The following is a 26,710-nucleotide window of genomic DNA, read 5'->3' as shown; positions in this document are numbered from 1 at the left end:
TGGATTTGTTAGTATTTGCTTAAAATATTTAGGTGCTCCAATTTTGGGTGCATATATTGTATTATTTATGATTATTTTATCTTCTTGATGAATTGACCCCTTTTTCATTATATAATGCCTTTTTGTCTGCTGTTACCGTTTTTGGCTTAAAGTCCTTTTGTCTGATATTAAAATAGTTATTCCCATTCTCTTTTCCCACTTCTGTTTTCATTTGTATAGAGTATCTTTTCCCATCCTTTTCACTTACAGCCTACCTTTATCAGCAGAGCTGAAATAAGCCTCTTGTAGGCAGTATATAGTTGAGTCTTGTTTCTTTATTCTGTTTGCCACTATATGTCTTGTGATTGGAGAATATAACTCACTTACAGTTAGAGTAATTATTGATAGGTAATGGGGCTTCCCTGGTGGCTCAGAGGTTAAAGCCTCTGCCTCCAATGCGGGAGACCCGGGTTCGATCCCTGGGTCAGGAAGATCCCCTGGAGGAGGAAATGGTAACCCACTCCAGTATTCTTGCCTGGAGAATCCCATGGACGGAGAAGCCTGGTAGGCTATATGGGGTCGCAAAGAGTCGGACACGACTGAGCGACTGAACGGAACGGATTTACTAACACCATCATAGTCAGTTCCTAGTAGTTCTCCACTTCTCTTTCTCCTTTAGCCTTCTTTAATGGCCTGCCTTTGTGAACTAATAATTTTCTATAAAATATGCTTTGACTTCTTTGTATTTTTTTGTGAATTTACTGTAGGTTTTTGCTTTGTGGTTATCATGAGGCCTACATAAAACATAGATATGAGAGTCTATTTTATGCTTGATAACAACTTACCTTCGATCACATACAAAACTTTATGCTTTTACTCTCCTCCATTTTGTTTCTGATGTCACAAAACACTTCATGTCTTTTTATATTGTGTATTCATCAACAAATTAGTTTAGCCATAGTTATTTTTCAACACTCTTGTCCTTTTAACGTTTATACTAGAGTTAACTGAGAACTTCCCAGTTGGCTCAGTGGTAAGTGATTAATGAGGACAGCCTGCCTGCCAACACAGGAGATCCAGGTTTGATCCCTGGGTCAGGAAGATCCCCTGGAGAAGGAAATGGCAACCCACTCCAGTATTCTTGCCTGGAAAATCCCATGAGGAGCCTGACGAACTGCAGTCCATAGGGTCGGAAAGAGTCAGACACAACTTGGTGACTAAACAACAACAATAAATGTTAACACATCACCATGTTACATTATTATTCTTAACCCTAACCCCTCCCAGCTAGTGACTGTTGTAATGTTTAGATCAGAACATCTCTACAATGATAGTTTTATCAAGGGGCAGTGAGGGGTGTTTCCTTAGTAACTAATGAGCCAACCTGACAGTTTTCCTTGTAATTAGTAACCTCCCTCTCTCTGGTTGTGAAGATCACTGCCGTGTCCTGCCCGCCGTCTGCTGCACACAGTGGGATGTCACTCTAGTACCTTGCTTCAGACATGGAAGATCCCTCTCTAATCCCATTAACCTACTGATGTCTATATTGCTGCCTCTGGGCTCTTTCTTTAGTCCTGAGGCAGGGCAAATACAGGCTTGCAGAACACTGGGAGCATGCACAGGGAGCTGGCCACAGGGTGAGAGCATGTGTGAATGAGGCCTGTGAACGACGGGAGTGCCCTCTGGCCAACGGGGAGGATGCACAGCAGAGGTACCCCAGTGGCTTGTGGGTGACGTCTGTAATGTCATTAGTAAGAACTTCATCTCTTTAAAACCCTCTGGAGTCCTGTCTACTGCTTTCCTAACCTCTTCCTTCTGCTCAGTCGTAGAGCTCATGATTCAGTACCCTGTTTGAGGCAGGAGAGAAATGGGCTTCATCTACAGCTGGAGCCTTTTAATTGGAGAGTTTATTTACATTTAATGTAATTACCGATAAGGAAGGACTTCTGCCACTTTTCGATTTGTTTCTATATGTCTTACACCATTTTTATTCCATAATGCCTCCAATAATGCCTTCTTTTGTGTTAGATATCTCCTACTGTAACCATGTTGATTTTCTTATTTCTTTAACCATATGTGTTATTTTCTTAGTGGTTGCCCCAGGGATTACAATTAACATCTTATGTGAAAACAATATTTCAAATTAATGCCAACTCAATTTCAGTAGCATACATAAGTTTTTTTCCTATATAACTCTACTCCCCCAATGTTATTATCACGTGAAGGTCACAAAAATCATGAGTGTGAAAATATTGTGGAAACTACCAACATAATATATAGATATTATTGTTGCAGTTTTTGGTCAGGTTAAGAGGCTTCAATGCTGGCTGAGAACAGTCAGCAGTAAACTTGACAATGTTTCTAAGATTTAAGAGCTCAAACAATACCTTTGCTAAAAAAACAGAAGTAACTACACCTACCACCTTTGTGCACATCCATTTCTACATTCCCAAGCCCTAACAAGTACAAGAAACATAGTGGATATATTTAATAAATTTCTTATAAGTGAATAAAAATATGTACAGAAATACCTATGACCTCCTTAAGGAAAGGAGAGAAAAACCTCAATATTTATTAGGAATCTATTATCTGTCAGGTATTGTGTGTTTTAAATATAATCTCATTTAAACCATATAGAAACCCTGTAAATCAGCATCCCCAATTTTATAGACAAAGAACTGAAGGAAGTGATTTTTTTTCCAGGTCACACAGCTGAAACCAAAGTTTAACATGAATCTCCAAAATTCTAAGGCATGTGCTCTTTCTACCTCAGCATACTGATCTTACAGTCTGCTCTATTCTGCCACAGAACAGATCCAATACATCTAGGGAAGTTCTCTTTTCCAAACACATAATGAAGTCATAAACAAGAGAAAGCAGCATTGTCTGAAAGGTTACTAGCTTAAAATTTCCACTGCCAAAGAACCAGATGGTTTCTGGGATGTCTAGTTAAGCTAAAAATACCCATAACCACAATGAATCTGACTTACAAACAAAGAAAAGGAGGAGCAGCCAGTGTAAACATGCAGCTAGAAAGCTAGAAGATTTAATGCTTATAAAACACTGCTTAAAGGGTTTTCAGATGGTAATACATGATATAAAACACGAGATAGCTCATGTTATTAACTGCTTACTCATCACTCTCTCTCACATACCCATACCACATTAGTTTCTTTTTTTCCCCCCATATTATTTTCTTAATTAAACTCTCAGGCCTGGCAGAGCTGAGTCCCACCAAGAAGCTGAAGCCAAGAGCGGATCCTCCTCCTGGCCCCTAACCTGGATATGTGAGGCCTCAGCCCAACACATACATACTTGAGTAAAAGCAGCAGCAGCTTCCTAGGGCCCAACTGTAGCTGCCATGCACCCAGAAATGGGTGAGATTTTGTTACAATCCTTCCCTTGAATATTTATTATTGGGTTATCTGCTTTGTGTACACTAGCATTCCTTCTTTTTAAGTGTACAATTTAATGGTTTAAGTATATTTATATTCACAGAGTTATTTAACCATTACCACAATTTTAGAACATTTCCATCACCTCATAAAGAAACCTCAAACCCTTTAGCTATCACTCCTAAACCCCCGCTTCTCCTCCAGCACTAAGCAACCACTGATCCACTTTCTGTCTATATGTATTTGCCTACTATGGACATACACTAGTATATGTTTGCTGATGGATGGAACCATTGTTTCCACAGCTATATTTCAAAAGTAATGCAAAAGGATTTGAATTCCCTAAAACAAGAGGATACCTGGGCAGCTTCTTACCCAGCTCTATACAACTTTGTGGTTTTTTAGAACAAGACAACGTACAAATTATTTAAACAAACAGAAATAAGGACGCTCTCTGTTACAAAGGTAGATCATTTCAAGACAAAGATCTAAGTGCAGAGTCTTTTGTCATAGGATTCTGACAATGGTTTGCTAGAAAGAGCACAGGTTTGTGGAGTCAAGAGAGACCTAAGTTCCAATTTCATCTCTGTCACTTTACTGAGATGAGTGAGAAGTTCTAGGGTGAATTGCTTATCTCTTTGAACTGCATTTACCTTAGCTGAAAAATAAGAATGTTAGATATCTTACAGGATTAATGTAGGAGCTAAAGGAAATGAGGTATGTAAACTACTAAATATTGTAGGAAGACCTGGGAGAAAGCTAGTTCCCTGATGCTACTTGTCACCATCCTGCCATGTCCCTCTGAAAACCACCAGTATATTCCTATTTTAGTATGAGAGAGAGATTCAGTTCAGTTCAGTCTTCGCTACCCCTTGGACTACAGCACGCCAGGCTTCCCTGTCCATCACCAACTCCCAGAACTTACTCAAACTCATGTCTATTGAGTCAGTGATGCCATCCAACCATCTCATCCTCTTTTGTCCCCTTTTCCTCCTGCCTTCAATCTTTCCCACCATCAGGGTCTTTTCTAATGAGTCAGTTCTTTGCATCAGGTGGCCAAAGTATTGGAGTTTCAGCTTCAGCATCAGTCCTTCCAATGAATATTCAGGACTGATTTCCTTTAGGATGGACTGGCTGGATTTCCTTGAAGTCCGAGGGAATCTCAAGAGTCTTCAACACCGCAGTTCAAAAACATCAGCTCTTCAGCATTCAGCTTTCTTTATAGTCCAACTCTCACATCCATAGATGACTACTGGAAAAACGATAGCTTTGACTAGACAGACCTTTGTTGGCAAAGTAATGTCTCTGCTTTTTAATACGCTGTCTAGGTTGGTCATAGGAGAAGGCAACGGCAAGCCACTCCAGTACTCTTGCCTAGAAAATCACATGGACAGAGGAGCCTGGCGGGTCCATGGGGTCGCTACTAGTCGGACACGACTGAGCGACTTCACTTTCACTTTTCACTTTCACACATTGGAGAAGGAAATGGCAACCCACTCCAGTGTTCTTGCCTGGAGAATCCCAGGGATGGCAGAGCCTGGTCGGCTGCCGTCTATAGGGTCGCACAGAGTCAGACACGACTGAAGCGACTTAGCAGCAGCAGCAGCAGCAGGTTGGTCATAACTCTTCTTCCAAGGAGTAAGCGTCTTTTAATTTCATGGCTGCAGTCACCATCTGCAGTGATTTTGAAGCCCCCAAAAATAAAGTCTGTCACTATTTCCACTGTTTCCCCATCTATTTGCCATGAAGTGATGGAACTGGATGCCATGATCTTAGTTTTCTGAATGTTAAGTTTAAAGCCAACTTTTTCACTCTCCTCTTTCACTTTCATCAAGAGGCTCTTTAGTTCTTCTTTGCTTTCTGCCATAAGTGTGGTATCATCTGCATATCTGAGGTTATTGATATTTCTTCCGGACAGAGAGATTATTGACACCTCTAAAACCTATTACTTAAGTTCCACATCACTTAGGCTGTCTTTCTTTTCCAACTGTAGCTGCCATGCCTACATGAAATCCATACTTTTACCAAGATTTGTCCTCTTAACCAGTTCATCTACTTGAATTCTGTTCTTTTATCCTTCCCCCGCCAACACGCACAGACGCGCACGCGCACACAGGATCTGCCCCAGACCATCTTTAAGCCTTGTGGTTTCTTTTAAATCACTACCTCAGTTTTCTCTCATAGTCTCCTTTCCCTGACAGTTATTGTTTGGACTATTCCCCATATAGAACTTGCTAAATCCTATCCTGAGATTTTTACAGATTTTTACTCACCAGCTGCCCTTACCCCTTCCATTTCATGCCCTGGCCACATTTCCTCCACCCTTTAAAACCCTACTTTAAGCCAATTCTAGATACTTCAATCTTAGAGGTGAAAAGAATCTTAAATCATTCAGTGACATCCCCTGCCCAGCAAGCAAAAAGTAGGGCGTTAACAACCTGTATTTTACATAAATGATATAGAATGAAGTCAACTGATTTTACTCAAGCTCATACTACTATTTCCCTAAAACCTCCCAAGACTGGCTTCTCCTTCCTCACGCCTCTCTGGCTTGTCTCTTTTCATCAGTTCTAAAGTAAGTCCTCCAGTATCACATCATTTATGTGTCTGGTATCTGTCAGCTGAAAGAGTTCACATTTTCATGTGTTTGTTTTAAAAATGAGGAACAAGTCGGGATAGTTTAATTCATCCCAACACTAACTGGGCATGCAGTTATTATGACTGAGTCAGGAGTCAGTCTCTGGCTCCATCTCTTCTTACACACACACCTTACAGGAAGCACAGACATTACAAGGCTCTTTTGCTGGGCCCCACTTTGAACCACAAACTCAGGCTTAAAGTATCGGAAGATTAGCAGACAAAATAATGTAGTTAATTTCTACTTAGTTCAGTTCAGTTCAGTTCAGTCGCTCAGTCGTGTCCGACTCTCCGCGACCCCATGAATCACAGCATGCCAGGCCTCCCTGTCCATCACCAACTCCCGGAGTACACTCAAACTCATGTCCACAGAGTCGGTGATGCCATCCAGCCATCTCATTCTCCGTCGTCCCCTTCTCCTCCCGCCCCCAACCTTTCCCAGCATCAGAGTCTTTTCCAGTGAGTCAACTCGTCGCATGAGGTGGCCAAAGTATTGCAGTTTCAGCTTTAGCATCAGTCCCTCCAATGAACATCCAGGATTGATCTCCTTTAGAATGGACTGGTTGGATCTCCTTGCAGTATAAGGGACTCTCAAGAGTCTTCTCCAGCACCACAGTTCAAAAGCATCGATTCTTCGGCGATCAGCCTTCTTCACAGTCCAACTCTCACATCCATACATGACCACGGGAAAAACCATTGCCTTGACTAGACGGACCTTGGTTGGCAAAGTAATGTCTCTGCTTTTTAATATACTATCAAGGTTGGTCATAACTTTCCTTCCAAGGAGCAAGCATCTTTTAATTTCATGGCTGCAATCAGCATCTGCAGTGATTTTGGAGCCCAAAAAAACAAAGTCTGACACTGTTTCCACTGTTTTTCCATCTATTTCCCATGAAGTGATGGGACCAGATGCCATGATCTTTGTTTTCTGAATATTGAGCTTCAAACCAACCTTTTCACTCTCCTCTTTCACTTTCATCAAGAGGCTTTTGAGTTCCTCTTCACTTTCTGCCATAAGGGTGGTGTCATCTGCATATCTGAGGTTATTGATATTTCTCCCGGCAATCTTGATTCCAGCTTGTGCTTCTTCCAGCCCAGCGTTCCTCATGATGTACTCTGCATATAAGTTAAATAAGCAAGGTGACAATATACAACCTTGACGTACACCTCTTCCTATTTGGAACCAGTCTGTTGTTCCATGTCCAGTTCTAACTGTTGCTTCCTGACCTGCATACAGGTTTCTCAAGAGGCAGGTCAGGTGGTCTGGGATTCCCATCTCTTTCAGAATGTTCCACAGTTTATTGTGATCCACACAGTCAAAGGCTTTGGCATAGTCAATGAAAGTATCGGAAGATTAGCAGACAAAATAATGTAGTTAATTTCTACTTAATTAAGGTTTAATTATGACTTGGTGTAATACAGACTTCTATCTTATAGAATCTATAGAAGGATCCCCATAAGCTACTGCTAATGCAATAAAGGGAGAAGCTAAATTTATAGTATAAAAGCTTTATCTAGTGAGGTCACTCGGAGAAGGCAATGGCAACCCACTCCAGTACTCTTACCTGGAAAATCCCATGGATGGAGGAGCCTGGTAGGCTGCAGTCCATGGGGTCGCTAACAGTCGGACACGACTGAGCAACTTCACTTTCACTTTTCACTTTCATGCATTGGAGAAGGAAATAGCAATCCACTCCAGTGTTCTTGCCTGGAGAATCCCAGGGACGGGGGAGCCTGGTGGGCTGCCGTCTATGGGGTCGCACAGAGTTGGACATGACTGAAGCAACTTAGCAGCAGCAGTGAGGTCACTAGATCCCCTCCACCCAAATCCCATATTAATCCTACAGAATCTACTCTAAACAACAGCCAACAGCCAACGTTTCCTCCACAACTCCCAGAGTCCTCTTTCGTAGAGACCCTGCAAGTTTGACAATTCTGACAAAAAGCCTCCTTTAACCTACCAACGGGCACAAAGACCTATATCATTATACATTTCACAAGTATTTACTGAGCCTCTACTGTATGCCAGGTACTGTACTAAGTACTGTAACTATAATGGCAAACAAGATTTTTGTCACTGCTTGCAAAGGATTTAAAGTCTAGTGGGAAAGTGACTTTATAAGGGATTTTATAAAAATCGTGATCTATAAGAAGGTCATGGGGGACAAAAGAGTACAGTGGAAAGAGCCAAGAAATCTAAGTTCTAACTCATCGTCCTTCTATTCTAGCAGTCAAAGATTTGACAAGCCATGTTTTCTTGCTGGCCTTTAGTCTTTTCACTCTGAAACAAAGGAATTAGATAAGACAATATTTATGATCCTTTTCAGCTCTGGGTTCTAAAAGATACAAAATAGTGGCAGCAATACTCACTGAAGACTTAATATATGCCAGAAATCTCACTAGGCACCGTTTGCTTAACTTACAGTTTTGTACAGCAGTACGGGCAATACTGCCTCACTTTCCTTTTTTCATTTTTTAAACTGGAAGGAGGATAGATGGTTTGATTTTTTTTTTTTAATGGTTATACCCTATTTCCCAAGTAGAAGTTTAAGTGATTTACAATAAAAATATGTAAAAACTGAGCCTTAATAAAGACCACATTAAGTAATAAATATGAGAAGAGCATACCAAATGTTATTTTTAAAAATTATATGCCATGTTGTAAGGCCATGATGACCGAACTAAAAACTCTGCCATAATCCTAAACTTCTTGACAGCCAAAGCACAGAGGAAAATGGAACTGGACATGTAGTTCTTAGAAAAGACACTGGCTGAACAGAGAAAGTTTTTCCAAATTAAGCTTTTAGTATAACTTGCAATCAGGTTTTTTTTGACTCTTCAAGTGGTAAAGAGGGTATGAGGAATGAAGGGAAATAAATTTAAATGAACAACAAACCAGTTTTTCAGATATCTAAAATAAGACCTTAACTTTATAATTTATATCTTATGGTTCAAGTCATTAAATCTTTTCAATTCACATATATTTGATGATTAACTTAGAGATGACCTTGAGTTGACTCACTGGAAAAGACTCAGATGCTCGGAGGGGTTGGGGGCGGGAGGAGACGGGGACGACAGAGAATGAGATGGCTGGAAGGCATCACCAGCTCGATGGACATGAGTTTGAGTGAACTCCGGGAGTTGGTGATGGACAGGGAGGCCTGGCGTACTGTGATTCACGGGGTCGCAAAGTCGGACACAACTGAGCGACTGAACTGAACTACCTGCCTATTTAAAAGAAGCTTCATTTTCAAAGAGCTATAGGACTTTATTAATAGTGTAGCAAAACATTCTTTGTTTTGAACGTTTCAAATGCAAATAGTCTGAGCTTCTCTCTCAAGATTCAGCCAGAATCTATTGATGGACTTCTTCCAAAATAACCATCCTACCAGGCCTTACTTGCTCTTACCTCCATGCTTCTGGGCTTAAGAAAGAAAAGTTTATAGAGTAGATAAGTAAAATAAAGGTAGATTAATTTGATTTAAATACAGATGTTAAAAAAACCTTTAAAACTTTCACAAATGAACTCTCGTTAGGAAACAAACTTGCAGAGAAAACCTATTCTTTAGCTGTTGCTTACCAGATAGAAAAAAAAGTATTTGAAATATTCCCAAACTATTACCAATGCTAATTGCTTTTTACTTGTGCCAAAACATATAACATAAAAGTTACCATTTTAACCATTTTAAGTTCAGAAGCACACTGTTATGCAACCATCACCATGCTAATTTTTTAATATATCCATAAACCTCATCTCAGTGTCAGCACTAACAACTCCACACTATTTTCCTAAATATCATTTAAAATTGAAACAATATTTTCTTAACTAAGAAATAAAATATGTTGACTAAATAAGAGATGCAGTTCACAACATTACCATAATAGATTTTCCAACCTACAGTTTCCATGACATCAACAAATTATTTCCTAAAAAGATAACTGTACCAACCAAATTCAATTAATTTTTTTTCAATTGTACTAGTAACTGAACTCAGCCCACAACCTTGTATATTTGGAGTAAAATGCTGAAATTCATAAATGTATGATATGACTGTAAACATCTCTTAACAATAAAATGTTAAGTGAATATTTTCCTATAAATTAAGCCCATTGTGACTCAGTGTTACAAACTAAGAGAAAAGATGAGCCAAGGAGCAGGAAAAGAAGATGTACTACAGATATTCCAGAGCCACACATAATCAGAAGCACACCCCTTGGTATACAGACTTTACATTTTGCCCTTCAGAAAAGAATTTTCAAAGTTCCTTGCTAGGCATTTCTAAGTAACAACATATTAACCTTCTAACCACTTTAAAAGAATGAATTACAAGGGCAGAGATCAAAATTGGTAATAAGTAGTTCACCTATTGGAGAAGGAAATGGCAACCCACTCCAGTGTTCTTGCCTGGAGAATCCCAGGGACGGGGGAGCCTGGTGGGCTGCCGTCTATGGGGTCGCACAGAGTCGGACACGACTGAAGCGACTTAGCAGCAGCAGTAGCAGTTCACCTATACAATGTCTACTCCAATTAATTGGGGCAATTAGGCTTTGACATCGTATTTGGGTTTTAATAAAATTTCCTTTTTTTCCAAGTAATTTCAAATGAAGAGGTTTAATTGATTAATTACAGATTTGCCTAGAGCAACATTACTTTGTTTCAGGGGATATTTATTGTAACTTGATTGGAATTAATGATAAGATCTTTTTCTCTTTTTCAGTAGATCCCTCTAAAAATCATTAAGATATATCTGCTATAAATGGGGAAAAGTTCTATATATACATTCTGCAGCTGACAATTCTGAGTCAAGCAATCTTGAATTTTTTAACTTTACAGAGCATTTATATTTCAAGCACATATGCACAAAGCAAGAGTTTCATCATCACCATAAATGGTCAAGTACACTGGCTTACACATTATATCAGTTCAGTTCAGTTCAGTTCAGTCACTCAGTCGTGTCCGACTCTCCGCGACCCCATGAATCACAGCACGCCAGGCCTCCCTGTCCATCACCAACTCCCGGAGTTCACCCAAACTCACATCCACAGAGTCGGTGGGTCCTTATTACATCAGTGAAACTTCAGTAGCTATAATACAGTGGCTGTTCAACAGATTTCAAATGAATGAATAAATAGTTTAGGAAACAGCCTTCCTGGAAGGAGTTACCATCACCCAGAGAAAGGAGGGCGTTTAAGGGAAGGAGAAGTTTAGGGAATTTTACCCACAGAAATACTCAAGATTCTGTAATAATCTATATGGGAAAAGAATCTGAAAAAGAATGAATATATATAACTGAATCACTCTGCTGTATACTTGAACACAACATTAAGTCAACCATACTCCAATAGAATTTTTTAAAAAAGAACAGGAAAATCAGAACATATACAAAAAAGGATTCAGATATAAAAACATCAGGGATCACAACAGTATGAACTTTATGACATTCTTAAACTTGGCAGATTTTTTTGGTCTTATTTATTAGTGACTAACAATAGAAAATCGCATGGACAAAGGAGCCTGGTGGGCTGCAGTCCATGGGGTCGCTACTAGTCGGATACAACTGAGCGACTTCACTTTCACTTTTCACTTTCACACATTGGAGAAGGAAATGGCAACCCACTCCAGTGTTCTTGCCTGGAGAATCCCAGGGATGGCGGAGCCTGGTCGGCTGCCGTCTATAGGGTCGCACAGAGTCGGACACGACTGAAGCGACTTAGCAGCAGCAATAGCATTCAGATAAAAAGGATCTAGGTGTCTGTCCACAAGTAAACAAGAGAAGTCCACTTCCTAATGCTATGGGAAGGAAGAGAAGAACCCTAGAAGGAAGAGTGAGCAACGCCAGCGTTAAACCAAAACAGACAATAAAGTGGGGTAAAGACTGTGTCTTTTCATATGAAAACAGAGTATGGCAGGTAGCAGCTGTCCCCACAATGTCTGCTGAATAAATGATTCCTTCCAGCCTTCCTCCCTTCTTTCATTTTTCCTTCCCTTCCTTTCCCTCCTATCTATCTATCCATCCTTCCGTTCTTCCTTCCACTGAGGCCTTCATTATTCTTTCATCATCCAACATCCATCCAATTCCTTTCCACCCCAGGGCCTGCAAAGTCCAAAGTATCAAGAGACTCCTTGACAAGGGTCTTAAAAACTTTTCAGTTTGCCCTCTTGAAACCTATCAAGATATATTTTAGTTCCAGGCACTGGAAAAAAAATCAACTTTGGCCTCAAGTTCCTACTAAGAGAAAAAAGTTCACAAAATCCATGGCTGTTGTCTTCAGTATCAATGGATATTGAATAAGGCTTTATTGTTTCCTCCCAGAATAGAAACTTCAACTCTTCTATTCAGCAGAGCAATCAGTACAATATTATCCTGAGGATACCAGAAAAGGGTAAGGTTTACTTTTCTTTAAAAATTCAGTTCAGTCCTTTATTTCTAATCCATATCTGAAAACCAGTTTCCCCCTTCCCCGACTCCCACCTCCCTCAAAGTAGCTACAATAAATACTTTTGCTCCCCTGCCCCACCCCCAACCCCATCCCTTTTGCCTCATACCCCAAAATGAAAGAACCTTGATTGAGTTCATTATCAGTCTCTTACCCTGCCAGGAAAGCTAAGGAGTAGGAGTTGTTCTTGGAAACAAATGCCGAGCGGTGTGTCTGTATCATCTTGCCTCGGGAAGGTTCTTCATTCTCTGAATCTGAGAGACGTGCAGGACACTGGCAGAAGACAAGGGAGACAACACTGTCTATTTGGGGTTCCCATGGAATCTCTCATAGCTGTTGTTCAAATCTCTCTATTATATGCCACTTCTTTCTGAGTCCAATCGATGTTTCCAACTGCCTCCTGGGATCCCAATCTGGACAGCCCAAATACAGCTCAAACTTAATATATCCAAAATCAAACTCACTATTTCTCTTCTCTAAGTCCCACTACGAACCCAGTTTGAAGCCTCAATGTCATCTGTAACTCCTTTCCTCTTTTCAAAGTCATAACAACATTGCATAGAGCTCTTGAGTACCCCAACACACCCAAATACTTTATTTCATTTACTCTTTAACCAGTTCCACTAAGAAAGGCCTATTATCTTTTACAGATGGCAAACTGAGGCTCAGGGCAGTTAATTTGCCTAGGATTTTAGTTAATAGGTAGCTAATGCTGGTACTTCGATCCAGAGCATCTGTTTTCAAACTGCCTCCATGTTATTCCTACTTTGCTCCATTGTACTCCTCAAATGTCTCTCAGATCTAACTCTACTTGTGTATACTCATCATCATTGCCTTTTCTTATATTCTCATCATCTCCTGTCTTGACTACTGCAATAATCTACTTACAGGTAGATTATTGCTCTTTCCAGCCTTTCTTCCCACTAATCCTCTGCATCCTATTAAGCACATAGATCCCATCACTGTCCTGCTTAACTGTTGGTGACTTTAGGATCAAGTCTAAATACCTCAGCATGATCCAATAACCTTCAAAACCCAGATCCAACCTTCTTTAAAGTTTTTCTCCCAGCAGTTCCAACACAGGAACTGTAGCTCACTCCTTGAGCGCTATAGCAATCAAACTATTCTCAACTCTCCACATGTACCATCATAGTCTTCCAAAACTTTTATTCTTTAGGACATGCTATTAGTCCCTTTCCCTAAGATTCTCCTTCCACATTTTTTGCCTGTAAAATATTCACTGGCCTTTCAGAGGCATCTTAAATACTACTTCCTCTTGAAAGGTTTTTCCATCAGCTTTTTCCATCTTGCTTACACTATTTCATTTACCTTCACTTTATTTTCAAGTTTCTTTTTGAGTCTTTAAATTTATACTCAATGTTTTTTTACGTGTGCTTTTACATACAACATATGAGAATTTGCTCATGATTTAATATGAGTTTCTTCTTTATAGTGTGTACGTGTGGGCTAAATCACTTCAGTCATGTCTGACTGTACAACCCTATAGACTGTAGCCTGCCAGGCTCCTCTGTCCCTGGGATTCTCCAGGCAAGAATACTGGAGTGGGTTGCCATTTCCTCCTCCAGGAGATCTCTCCAACCCAGGGACTGAACCCGAGTGTCTCTTGCGCCTCCTGCATTGGCAGGCAGGGGGAGCAACTATCACACTGAATTGTAGCTTCTTATTTAGGAGTCTGACTTCTGTTTCAGACAACTGACTCGGAGAGCAAATGATTACCTTTTCTCTAAAACTTCTGATACTATTATACAGTAGGTAAACAAAAAAATGTCTAATCATCTAATGATTAAGTTAATATCAAAGTTACAGTTATAGACAGAGGTATGCAAGGCATCTTACGGCTCAGAGTACATTGTATTCCTTAAATGTTTTGCTATTCTCTAGGCAGATAGGCACATTCATACAATAGGCTAGGTTTCCAGCAGCCTGAAAGAAAGAATTGAAGGATTATAATTTACAGAGAAGCTCTTCAGTTTTGTAGGGTATCTACCACTCCTTAAAACCCTGTTGTACAAACTATTCACTGGAGATACGTTAATAGCACTAACTCATTACCAAATACTGTGGGAAGCAAGAGAAACCTTTGAAATCAACAGACTCAACAGGGGGGTAAATAATGGCAATTCTTTTTATTTAGGCTTTTCTACACAATCAATTCAGTACCGAATAAAAGAATATTCAAATTCCAGCTCTACTATTAGCTACCACTGTCACTAGAGGTTAGTTGCTTTACCTGAGTCTCAGTTTCTCATCTATAAAATTAAGAATTATCTCTCTACTATTAATACACCTATTGTGATAAACCATTAAAAACACACGGTGCATTAGCTCACAAGTAGTAAATGCTCAACAAAAGACAGATTTTGTTTACATCAACTTAAGTACTATTAATCTTTTAAGAAAACACTTTAGTGTTATAATACAAATATGCCAGGTTTCTTTTAATTGTTGAAAATAAACTTACATTATTACAATTACATAAAGAGAAAGTACTCCAAACCCAACCCCTCTATATTTCTACCCCCACAAAAACCTAAAACTGTAAGATAGGAAAATATTTACCTCTCATTTTTAACACTGCATAAAAATAAACCTATAGCACAGATCCCCTGGAATAGTATATGGCAAACCACCCCAGTATTCTTGCCTGGACAATTTCATGAACAGAGGAGCCTGGTGGGCTACAGTCCATGGGGTCTCAGAGTTGGACATGACTGAGAGACTAAGCATGCACACAGGCAATGACACACGTGGATATCATCACAGTGGTGGTTTAAGACAGCAGAATATCAACAGGAGATTAATTAAATAAATCCTACAGTAAAGAATAACTAGCAAACCACTAAATAATGATGTGGGATTCTTTTTTACATGGCTAGACATCCATGATTTATAATTTATTAAAATAGATTATAAAACAGTATGTATACTAGGTTGCATTTTCTGAAAAGAAAAACAAAATATGTTACACACACACACATACTTAGAAATCCGGAAGGATATTCACCAAAATGTTTATAGGAGTTATCTCCAAGTTGTGGGATGACAAGCAATTTTCCACTTTCAGCTTTATAATCTTTGGTATGGCTATAATTGTTACACCAAATTGTTTTCCAACAATTTGAACTATTATTGATATTAACTGTCATAACAGATCATAATAAACACTGTGCCTATTTTATTTCCATTCAAAACAAATAACAGATAACTGCTTCCAGAATCAGCCCTTGCTTTCTTCTATTTGAATTCAACTTGATAAACATGTATCAAATTCCTGTGATGTGCAAGGTACTATGAGAGATTTTTTAAAATGGTAAGACACATTTCCTATAATCAACAAACTTACAAATCAAGTAGAGAAACACAAACACACAAATAACCATAACATAAGGAAGAATTAAATAAGTCATATAAAAGTTACAAACTAAGGACAGGAAAGTTGAGGGGGAAAAGAATGGATAATAGAAGTGGAGAAACAAGTTCCTACCAGTTCCAGGAAGGCAGCAGCTTTTGAACTGGACATATAGAGAGATTAATAGCTTTTCATCAGGTAAGGTTAATGGCATATCAATGAGATGAAATGCAAGAGCAAGGATCCTCAGAAGAGAAAGCATGGGTTATATGTTTGGTAGAAAGCAAACAGCTCAGTTCCCCAGAGTTCTGGGATATAAGCAAGGACAGAAAGATAAGCTAGACTAATACTAAAGACCTAAATGTGAAGAGTTCTCATTTAGTTCCACAGGAAATGGGAAGCCACTGAGGTTTTTGAATCAGGAGGGTAAAATGATCGGTCCAGGTCTAATCATAATATTCTCTCTATTAAATATAATCCTTTAGCTGACCTTTCACTGAGACCACTTGAACTTCTCTTCAGTCCCAATAAATGTATCGTGGGCTAAACTAAACAAAATTACTTGTCTAACACCAAAATTTCTTAAGAAATATTTGTAAAAGTCTCAAAAATATGAAATATAAAAGCAGACAGAAAAAAGGTAAAATCACAAAATCTAAAACTTGAAGTGTTCATAGATCAAATTTTGCAAAAGTGGCCATGACCAATCAGAATTGGTATTAATACTTCCTGATTCCTTTTAAGATTAAATTTTAGGTTGATGTAATTAAATTCTATTTCAAAGATTGAAGTGGCAAAAGAAAAAATAATTAGAGCAAATTTCCATCTTTGTTATGAGTGGATATTCTAGATCATTTCCTCGAGGAAACCTGGGTCTGGCAAGGTCAACAACAGGTTCTTTCTATCAAAGGGCCATAGTAAAGAGTAAGCTCTCTGCCAAAATTGGTTTGTTCTGAAAAGAAATCTCTTTCTGGGCAGTTTTCGATGAGAACAATAATGGATAGTCCTGTTGGGGTGAAGAGGCAGAGTTTGCAATTTTTAGAGACCACAGACAACTATTAGTTCGGGCTTATTAGTCAGAAGAAATACTATATGCACAACAGTATCATGTATTTTATTCTTGCTTTCCTAGAGGAACTATATTCTCTCCAAAAGCAGTCTTTTTCCTTTTGTAGTTCCCGATGAACAGAGTTTTAAGAGTACATAAGCATTTCATATTTTTTAAACTGAATCTCTTCAGAAGGTTGGAATGCAAATGGTTATTTTAACAATCAATAACAATTATTATAACTGGGATCAAAAAGCCCCATATACACGTTGACAGTCAGTAAATACTATCAATTCAAGAAAGCTTATGTAATCTCAGTTTCTAAAGTTCAGGAAAAACGCCTTTGCAAAGAGTAAACCAAAAGCACTGAGAAATTAAGAAACATGGCCAAAGTTGTACAATCTGTCATAATGCTGGGACCTGTTTAACAGGCAAACTTCTGGTCTAGAGATTTTTTTCCCCTCTATTCTGTTATGCTGTCTTTATTTATAATAAAGCTTTATTAATCCACCTAATCAAAAATATAACCTGAAATACTAACAAGACAGAATCATAAAACATTTTAACAGGTATGACTCTAAAGGTATGCTAAGTACATACAGCAAGTAATAGAAGATGTCCGATCCAATATAAATTGCTAAAGGAAAAGAAAACCAATTGTAATCATACATTTGAGCCATAATCAGTGGATCCTCCAAAGGGCTTTCCTGTATTAGTTAATTATACCATTTACAACCTTTTCCAGTAATTTGCTTGGTAAATAAGTAATGAAAAGAATTCAGGCAAGATTTGGCCCAATTAGAAGTTTAATTAAGTTTAAACAAAATATCTCATCTAATATTGAGGACTGACCCTGTAAGCCTGGTGGGCTACAGTTCATGGGGTCGCAAAGAGTCAGACATAACTGAGCACACACAGACACACACACACACCTTGTAACTAGAGAACTGTGCTGTTTGGGTTATTATAAAGAGTAAAGGGAAATACAAACTTTAAGGAAAGTTCATCCTCCTTGTTGAGGATATAACACATATAGAACTCCATCAAATAACAACACCTAAGTCAAAATGACAACATATGTATAAAGCTTACCCAAAGTAGCATACACCACACTAGGTTTTTCTTCTCACACACCATTTTTCCCCACTGCTCCCCGTTAATCTTTCCACACAAGTCTCATTGTCCTGTTCACAGATGATTTTCCCCAGCTCTCCATCTGGATGCTAAGTTCTTCAATACTCCTAAGTTGCACAGCCAATGACTGTTACTGTTCACCGACAGGTTTTTCAGATCCATGTCACCTGGGTTAATGGCTGATTTTGAGACAGGTGTCCATCAAAAAGGTGATCTACTTACACGCTCTAGATTTGTCTTCAGTACTAATGGCTCATCTCTTTTTTTCTGTTCATCCATTTTCCTTTTTCCTATTTCTGTGTCCTCTGGTAACAACTTGTGGATTTGATCTTCAGAGGTTTTCTCCTCTTGTAACTTTTCTTCTCGCAGCTAAAAATACAAATCACATCAAGAGAGTAGTTTTAGGCAACAAAAGACTTAAAAATATCTTTTATTCAGTAGTCTATTAGAACAAACAGGAAAGTTCTGAGACTATTTTCTTATTGGATATAAAGCCCTCTTCTTTTTTAAGTACGTCAACTTCTAATTGACTCTTGCCAAACATCCACTTCATGGCTTAAGATTTAACTGCCCTGCATTCTTGAGCAATTTGAAATCACAAAAGCTAAGATAATACACATAATCAAGAACTAAGGTTTATTCACTTAGCCAAAAAACGCTGAATCTAAAAACTTTATTTCCATAATCCAGATATAACTGCACTAGGCCAGGAGAATAGCAAAGATGTATGCCACAGAGGGTCAAGGAAGTTGAACTAAGCAAGAGAGGTCTTTGGGCCTATTGCCAACAGAAAAAATGGCTTATAACAGTCCCAGTGTCCTACAGTTTATGCTGTTATCTTGTTACCTACAGGACAGGTCAAGTACATGGTCCACAAAGAAAGTTAAGGCAGACTAATATGCTCCTCATTTGAGGGAGATAGCATGGCATTATGAAAATCAAATGGCTTTTGGAATTAAGTAGTATCTTGCTACATACTTACGGTATATCAAGAGTTCCTTTCCTAACCTCCCTTTATTCTCTTTTCATTGCCTGGGACTTTAATAAAATTTAAATGGCATAATGTATATGAAAGCAATTTTAGGCTACTAATATTTTTAATCATACTTATAAAAAATAAAACTAGAGAACAAATTTTTTCATTGACTGTCAACTCAGAGTTATAAAACAACAATAACAATAAACAACAATATTCAGCTTTTAAAATTAATATTTCTTTCTTATTTTTTTAAGTTATGAAAGTATAACTCATTTACGGAAGACCTGGAAAACACAGAACAAAGTTACATATAGTCCCACTATACATTACAATTATTTTTTAAGTAGGCAAATTAAGATTTTTAGTTGGAGTTTCAATATCAAACTGAAAAATTAATAGAATGAATAGACAGAAAATTAGAAGAATAAAGTAGACTCGAGGGCTTCCCAGGCGGTGCTAGTGGAAAAGAACCTGCCTGCCAATGCAGGCTCTCTTGGTCAGGAAGATACCCTGGAGGAGGACATGGCAACCCACTCCAGTATTCTTACCTAGAGAATCCCATGGACAGGAGCCTGGCAGGCTACAGTCCATAGGGTCACAAAGAGTCAGACATGACTGAAGTGACTTAGCACACACGCACTCACACACATGAACCAACTGGTACCATGAACCAATTCCATATAAATTAAGATTCATACAATTTTCACACAACAGAAGGATACAAATTATATTCAAGTTCCTATAGACTATAAACTAGAAGACTCTGGAACATTTCCAGGGACATAAAACAAGGTGCAAAAGTTTCACAGTCTAAAGGTATTAAAATCATACAGAGCCTGTTCTCTTATCATTGTGGAATTATGTTAGAAATCAATATCAAGAGATATTTGAAAATAACCCACATATTTTTAAGTGCAATGTGACATCTACCAAGAGAGTTCACTGACTTAGTCATTTAAAGCCTCAATAAAGTTAGACTGAAAAAAACACAGACTGATTGCAGAGAAGAAAGCATTTAAATGAGAAATTAATATCCAAGACACTTTAAAAACCCCACACATCTGGAAATTAAATGTCCATTTTAAAATGATGGGTGTATTTAAGAAGCCATAACAAGGAAAATAAGAAAATTTTTGTAACAGAATAAAAACGAAGAGAATTTATCAGAATTTGTCGCATGCAGCTGAAACTGCTCAGTGTAACTTAAATGCAATGTGGAATCTTGAAAAAGGTATGAAAGCAAATAATGGACACTGGCATAAAATTTTATGAAATTTGAACAAAATCTGTACTTTAGTTAATAATACTATATCACGTGTTAATTTCTGGTTTTTGATAAAGATTTAGCCTTATATTTCTAATTTCCATAGGTACAATTCCAATAAGCCTGAACTAGTATTAACACACTGAGTCTAACTCAAGAGGTTATGAATATGTGAAGAACACCAAATACAATGTTATATATAAGGAGGAGATTCAAAGGAAATAATGTTCTCCCAACTTCTCAAGTCAAACAAGAACACAAGAGGATGAAAGCTGATCCATAGCTAGAGAGAAAGCAAACCTGAAGTCTATGCCTACATGAAAGATCTTATATAAGAAATTCTTATTCAACAACATGACCACAGGCTTCACTAAGGGGCATTTCACTTGAAGAGAATAGAAAGGCAGAGTGGCAGAAAGAAAACAAGTTTCAGCACCTTATCATTTACTGAACTGTGTCTGTCAGATGTGGCGCTTAAAAAACTAAGGTTTACGACTTAGGTTCAGTTCAGTTCAGTCGTTCAGTCATGTACGACTCTTTGTGACCCCATGGACTGCAGCACACCAGGGTTCCCTGTCCATCACCAACTCCCAGAGCTTGCTCAAACTCATGTCCATCAAGTCGGTGATGTCATCCAACCATCTTATCCTCTGTCATCCCCTTCTCCTCCTGCCTCAATCTTTCCCAGCATCAGGGTCTTTTCCAAAGAGTCGATTCTTTGCATCTGGTCACCAAAGTACTGCAGCTTCAGTATCAGTCCTTCCAGTGAATATTCAGGATTGATTTTCTTTAAGATGGACTGCTTGGATCTCCTTGCTGTCCAAGGGACTCTCAAGAGTCTTCTCCAATCAGTTCAGTTCAGTCGCTCAGTCGTGTCCGACTCTTTACGACCCCATGAGCTGCAGCACACTAGGCCTCCCTGTATAACACCAACTCCCAGAGCCTACCCAAACTCATGTCCATTGAATCAGTGATAACATCCAACCATCTCATCCTCTGTCGTCCCCTTCTCCTCCTGCCCTCAATCTTTCCCAGCATCAGGGTCTTTTCAAATGAGTCAGCTCTTCGCATTAAATGGCCAAAGTATTAGAGTTTCAGCTTCAACATCAGACCTTCCAATGAACATCCGGGACTGATCTCCTTTAAAATGGACTGGTTGGATCTCTTTGCAGTCCAAGAGATTCTCAAGAGTCCTCTCCAACACCACAGTTCAAAAGCATCAATTCTTTGGCACTCAGCTTTCTTTATAGTCCAACTCTCACATCCATACATGACTACTGGAAAAACCTCAGCCTTGACTATATGGACCTTTGTTGGCAAAGTAATGTCTCTGCTTTTTAATATGCTGTCTAGGTTGGTCATAACTTTCCTTCCAAGGAATGTCTTTTAACTTCATGGCTGCAATCACTATCTGCAGTGACTCTGGAGCCCCCAAAAATAAAATCTCTCACTGTTTCCACTATTTCCCCATCTATTTGCCATGAAATGATAGGACTAGATGCCATGATCTTAGTTTTATGACTGTTGGGCTTTAAGCCAACTTGTTCACTCTCCTCTTTCACTTGCATCAAGAGGCTCTTTAGTTCTTCACTTTCTGCCTTAAGGGTGGTGTCATCTGCGTACCTGAGGTTATTGGTATTTCTCCTGGCAATCTTGATTCCAGCTTGAGCTTTGTCTAGCCCAGCATTTCACATGAAGTACTCTGCATATAAATTAAATAAGCAGAGTGACAATATACAGGTTTGTCATACTCCTTTCCCGATCTGGAACCAGTCGGCTGTTTCATGTCCTGCATACTAACTGCTGCTTCTTGACCTGCATACAGGTTTCTCAAGGGGCAGGTCAGGTTGTCTGATATTCCCATGTCTTGAAGAATTTTCCAGTTTGTTGTGATCTACACAGTCAAAGCCTTTATAGTAGTCAGTAAAGCAAAAGTAGATGTTTTTCTGGCATTCTCTTGCTTTTTTGATGATCCAACAGATGTTGGCAATTTGATCTCTGGTTCCTCTGCCTTTTCTAAGTCCAGCTGAACATGTGGAAGTTCACAGTTCATGTACTGTTGAAGCCTGGCTTGGAGAATTTTGAGCATTACTTTGCTGGCGCATGAGATGAATGCAATTGTGCGGTAGTTTCAGCATTCTTTGGCATTACCTTTCTTTGGGATTGGAATGAAAACTGACCTTTTCCACTCCTGTGGCCACTGCTGAGTTTTCCAAATTTGCTGGTGTATTGAGTGCAGCAGCATCATCTTTTAGGATTTGAAATAACTCAGCTGGAATTCCATCACCTCCACTAGCTTTGTTCATAGTGATGCTTCCTAAGGCCCACTTGACTTTGCATTCCAGGATATCTGGCTCTAGGTGAGTGATCACACCATCGTGATTATCTGGGTCGTGAAGATTTTTTTATAGTTCTTTTGTGTGTTCTTGCCACCTCTTCTTAATACCTTCTGCTTCTGTTAGGTCCCTACCATTTCTGTCCTTTATTGTGCCCATCTTTGCATGAAATGTTCCCTTAGTATGTCTAATTTTCTTGAACAGATCTCTAGTCCTTCCCATTCTATTGCTTTCCTCTATTTCTTTGCACTGATCACTGACGAAGGCTTTCTCCTTGCTATTCTTTGGAACTCTGCATTCAAATGGGTTTATCTTTCCTTTTCTCTTTTGTCTTTCGCTTCTCTCTCAGATATTTGTAAGGCCGCCTCAGACAACCATTTTGCCTTTTTGCATTTCTTTTTCTTGGGGATGGTCTTGATCACTGCCTCCTGTACAACATCACGAAACTCCATCCACAGTTCTTCAGGCACTCTATCAGATCTAATCCCTTGAATCTATTTGTCACTTCCACAGTACAAGCATAAGGGATTTGATTTAGGTCATACCTGAACAGTCTAGTGGTTTTCCCTACTTTCTTCAATTTAAGTCTGAATTTGGCAATAAGGAGTTCATGATCTGAGCCAGTAAGCTCCCAGTCTTGTTTTTGCTGATTGTATAGGGCTTCTCCATCTTCCGCTGCAAAGAATAGAATTAATCTGATTTCAGTATTGACGATCTGGTGAGAGTCCACGTGTAGAGTCTTCTCTTGTGTTGTTGGAAGAGGGTGTTTGTTATGACCAGGGCTTTCTCCTGGCTAAACTCTGTTAGTCTTTGCCCTGTTTCATTCCGTGCTCCAAGGCCAAACTTGCCTGTTACTCCAGGTATCTCTTGACTTCCTACTTTTGCATTCCAGTACCCCATAGTGAAAAAGACATCTTTTTTGGGTGTTAGTTCTAGAAGGTCTTGTAGGTCTTCACAGAACCATTCAACTTCAGCTTCAGCATTACTGGTAGGGGCATAGGTTTGGATTACTGTGATACTGAATGGTTTGCCTTGGAAAAGAGCAGAGATCATTCTGTCATTTTTGAGACTGCACCCAAGAACTGCATTCTGGACTCTTTTTTTGACTATGAGGGCTACTCCATTTCTTCTAAGAGATTCTTGCCCACAGTAGTAGATATAATGGTCATCTGAGTTAAATTCACCCATTCCAGAGTTAGGTAATGTGTTCAAATTCAGAGCCATAACCTTTGAACTGGAATTCAAATCTACATTTACCTTGGTGGTTCTCAGCCAAGGATGATTTTACAGCTGGCAATGTCTGGAGACACTTCTGGCTGTCACAGATGAGGGGATAGGTGTATGTTGCTACTGGCATCTAGTGGGTAGAGGCCAGGAACTGCTACTAAACATCCTAAATGCATAAGACAGCCCCCAATAATATATACATACACAGATGTTGCCATTTTAAAAAAAACTAAAAAATTTCCTCTTTTATGTATTTTAGTGTTACCTTGTTCAGTGCTTAATTTTGTTTACATATTATGTTCTCTGGCTTTTTAAGTGCTTCAGAATGCATCCTTTGCTTCCTAATAATGTTTATTGCTGCTCTCAAAGTTTCTGACAGTGAACTTGTGCTATTGGCAAAACAAATTTTTCATTGCAATGTTGAGTCTCTGTGAACACAGCATCAACTTGAAGTTAAAAATTTACAAAATTGAAAACCCCATATATATGTTTAATTCTTCATATGAATCATGTTGGTATTTTCTCTATACTGGATTCTGTAGATGTTAGTTTTTGGTCCCTTTTGATGGTTATTTATACGGACTTGAGAACTTGGTCTCTAGGAAAGAGTTTTTATACTCAGGGAAGATGCTCAGATAGTGTCAGACAATAGCATATAAACCTGAATAAGAAGTATTGATAGCTGCTGTTTATCGAACTCTTCCATGTTTCAGACATGAAGTTTATAGAGCTTACCTTATTTAATCCTCAGGGGCTTTGTTTGTACCTATCATTACCATTTTATAGACACAAAAATTAACACTCAGTGGCTATTTCCTAAAGTCTGTGTTTGAATACTGAAGAGCTTAGATTTTAAAGCAAACCACTGGCTTCAAATACTAGGGTTTCCCAACCTCAGTACTGTTGATATTTTGGGCCAGATAGTTCTTTGTTAAGGTGAGCAGGTCAGAGTCTGAGTAGAAGGCTTTTTCATGAATACTTTGCTGGGGAGCAGGAGTTAAGGATGGAATGGTACAACAAGAGACAGCAAGCCAATAAAAGTGGTTGGCCTAACAGTTGTCCTACAGAGGATAACGTGAGAAACTATGAAATACAGCTCAAGACTCAATCTGAAGTGAAAAACAGAGAAGCAAATATATACATATACATGTATGTGTGTGTGTGTGCACAGACTCCCATCTCCTACTGACCAAAGTTTGCTCCACTGGATGTTAAATATCCCTCACACTGGCTTGTACAACTCCAGTTAAGTTCCCATGGTAAGCACTGTACAGCAACCACAGAGAAGCCCTAGAGCTAAAAGAAAGAAGCAAGCCAAAACAAGAGATCTCAGACTGTACCAAGTGAAGTTGCCCACCTCTGTAAAGTGGAATGCTTTTTACTGCCTCCATTTTTTAAAATGTTTATTTATTTATTGGCCATGCTGGGCAGCTCACAGGATCTTAGCTCCCTGACCAAGGATGGAACCTGTGCCCCCTGCAGTAGAAGGGGTGGGTCCTAATCACTGGACCACGAGGGAATTCCCTGCCTCCATTTTTAGATACTATGCCGTCTTTGGGGTCGCACAGAGTCAGACACGACTGAAGCAACTTAGCAGCAGCAGCAGAGACAACTATTGACTTCTGTATAGTAATCCCATTCTCAGCCACACTACCAAGAATACCATGTAATTTTTTTCCTCAAAGTATCTTTACTTTGTCATTATTAATTTTTTAAAATAAACTTTTATTTTAGGCTTTGCTGTGCATGTGGGATCTTAGTTCCCCGACCAGGGATCAAACCCATGCACCCTACAGTGGAAGCATGGGGTCTTGACCACTGGACCATCAGGGAAGTCCCCAAAATAAACTTTTTAAAATCAAATCACTATACACACAGTGTACAAATGATAAATGTAAAACACGAAAAATTCTACAAAATAAGCACATCCATGTGACTACCACCCAGATCAAGAACCCCTTGTGCCTACTCCTCACCCCAAAATATCCATGATCCCAGCTTACAACACCAAGAACATACTTTCACCTATTTTTGAGTTTTATATAAATGGAATTTTATGTATGTATTAAATCTCTCTTCCTTCAGTCAACATTTCATTTGTGATCCAAGAGGGAGGGGATATATGTATGCATATAACTCACTTTTTTATATAGCAGAAACTAACACAACATTGTAAAGCAACTACCCCCAATTTAAAAATAAACATATTTGTGAGATTCATCCATGTATTTAGTAGTTTGTTCTTTCTCATTGTTTTATAGTACTCCATTGTTTGACTACAAAATAACTCAATGATTTTATTGTTATATATATCTGTGTAACTATTAATTTATTTTATTCACAAATAAACTACTATGACCATTCTTGAAAATGTACCCTGATACTGTTCTGTGGGATATATTCTAGAAGAGAAGCTGTTTAGTCATAAAGTAGGGGTACACTGCCATAGTTTCCCCAAATTGATTGTACAAATTATACTCCCACCCCAATCTGCAATGCAGCAGGAATGACAGCTGCTCTCAACCTTGTTAACACTCAGAACTGTCTATTTTAGCCATTCCAGGGTATACATATTGATCCTGCATTATGACTTCCATTTGTATTTCTCTGATGACTAAAGATCTAGAGCAGTTTTTCATGAGCTTATTGACTATTTGGAAATTCTCTTTTATGACATGCCTATTCACATTGTTGCCCTTTCTCCTTTCAAATATTCGGAATTTCCCCTAATAATTTATAGGAATTATACTTTTTGGATATGCGGCAATTTTCAAGAAAAAATACATACATACAAGAAACACACACACGCACCTTTCCCCCCTCACACTAGCTCACCTTTTTCATTCTCTTGGTAGTGCCTTCTGAAGGCAAGAAGCTGAGGTTTTAATGCAGTTTAACATTAG

General features: G+C 38.8%; 1 protein-coding gene across 1 annotated transcript in view; it reads right to left on the bottom strand.

Moving 5' to 3' along the window:
• The window catches only part of RNF169 (ring finger protein 169), a 91,924-nt gene that overhangs the window by 15,770 nt on the left and 49,444 nt on the right, over positions 1–26,710 (bottom strand). Inside the window, exons 3-4 of the mRNA XM_055423675.2 lie at positions 18,224–18,370; positions 12,604–12,722 (exon numbers count right to left, since the gene is read on the bottom strand). Coding sequence (XP_055279650.1) covers positions 12,604–12,722; positions 18,224–18,370 — 266 coding nt within the window. The remainder of the gene's footprint in view (positions 1–12,603; positions 12,723–18,223; positions 18,371–26,710) is intronic.

The sequence above is a fragment of the Moschus berezovskii genome, chromosome 14, assembly GCF_049115385.1.
Source record: "Moschus berezovskii isolate FMDL1 chromosome 14, NW_MosBer_1.0, whole genome shotgun sequence".
NCBI classification, from domain to species: Eukaryota; Metazoa; Chordata; class Mammalia; order Artiodactyla; family Moschidae; genus Moschus; species Moschus berezovskii.
Note: the sequence above shows the minus strand (reverse complement) of the source record. Positions and strands in the feature narration are given on the sequence as shown.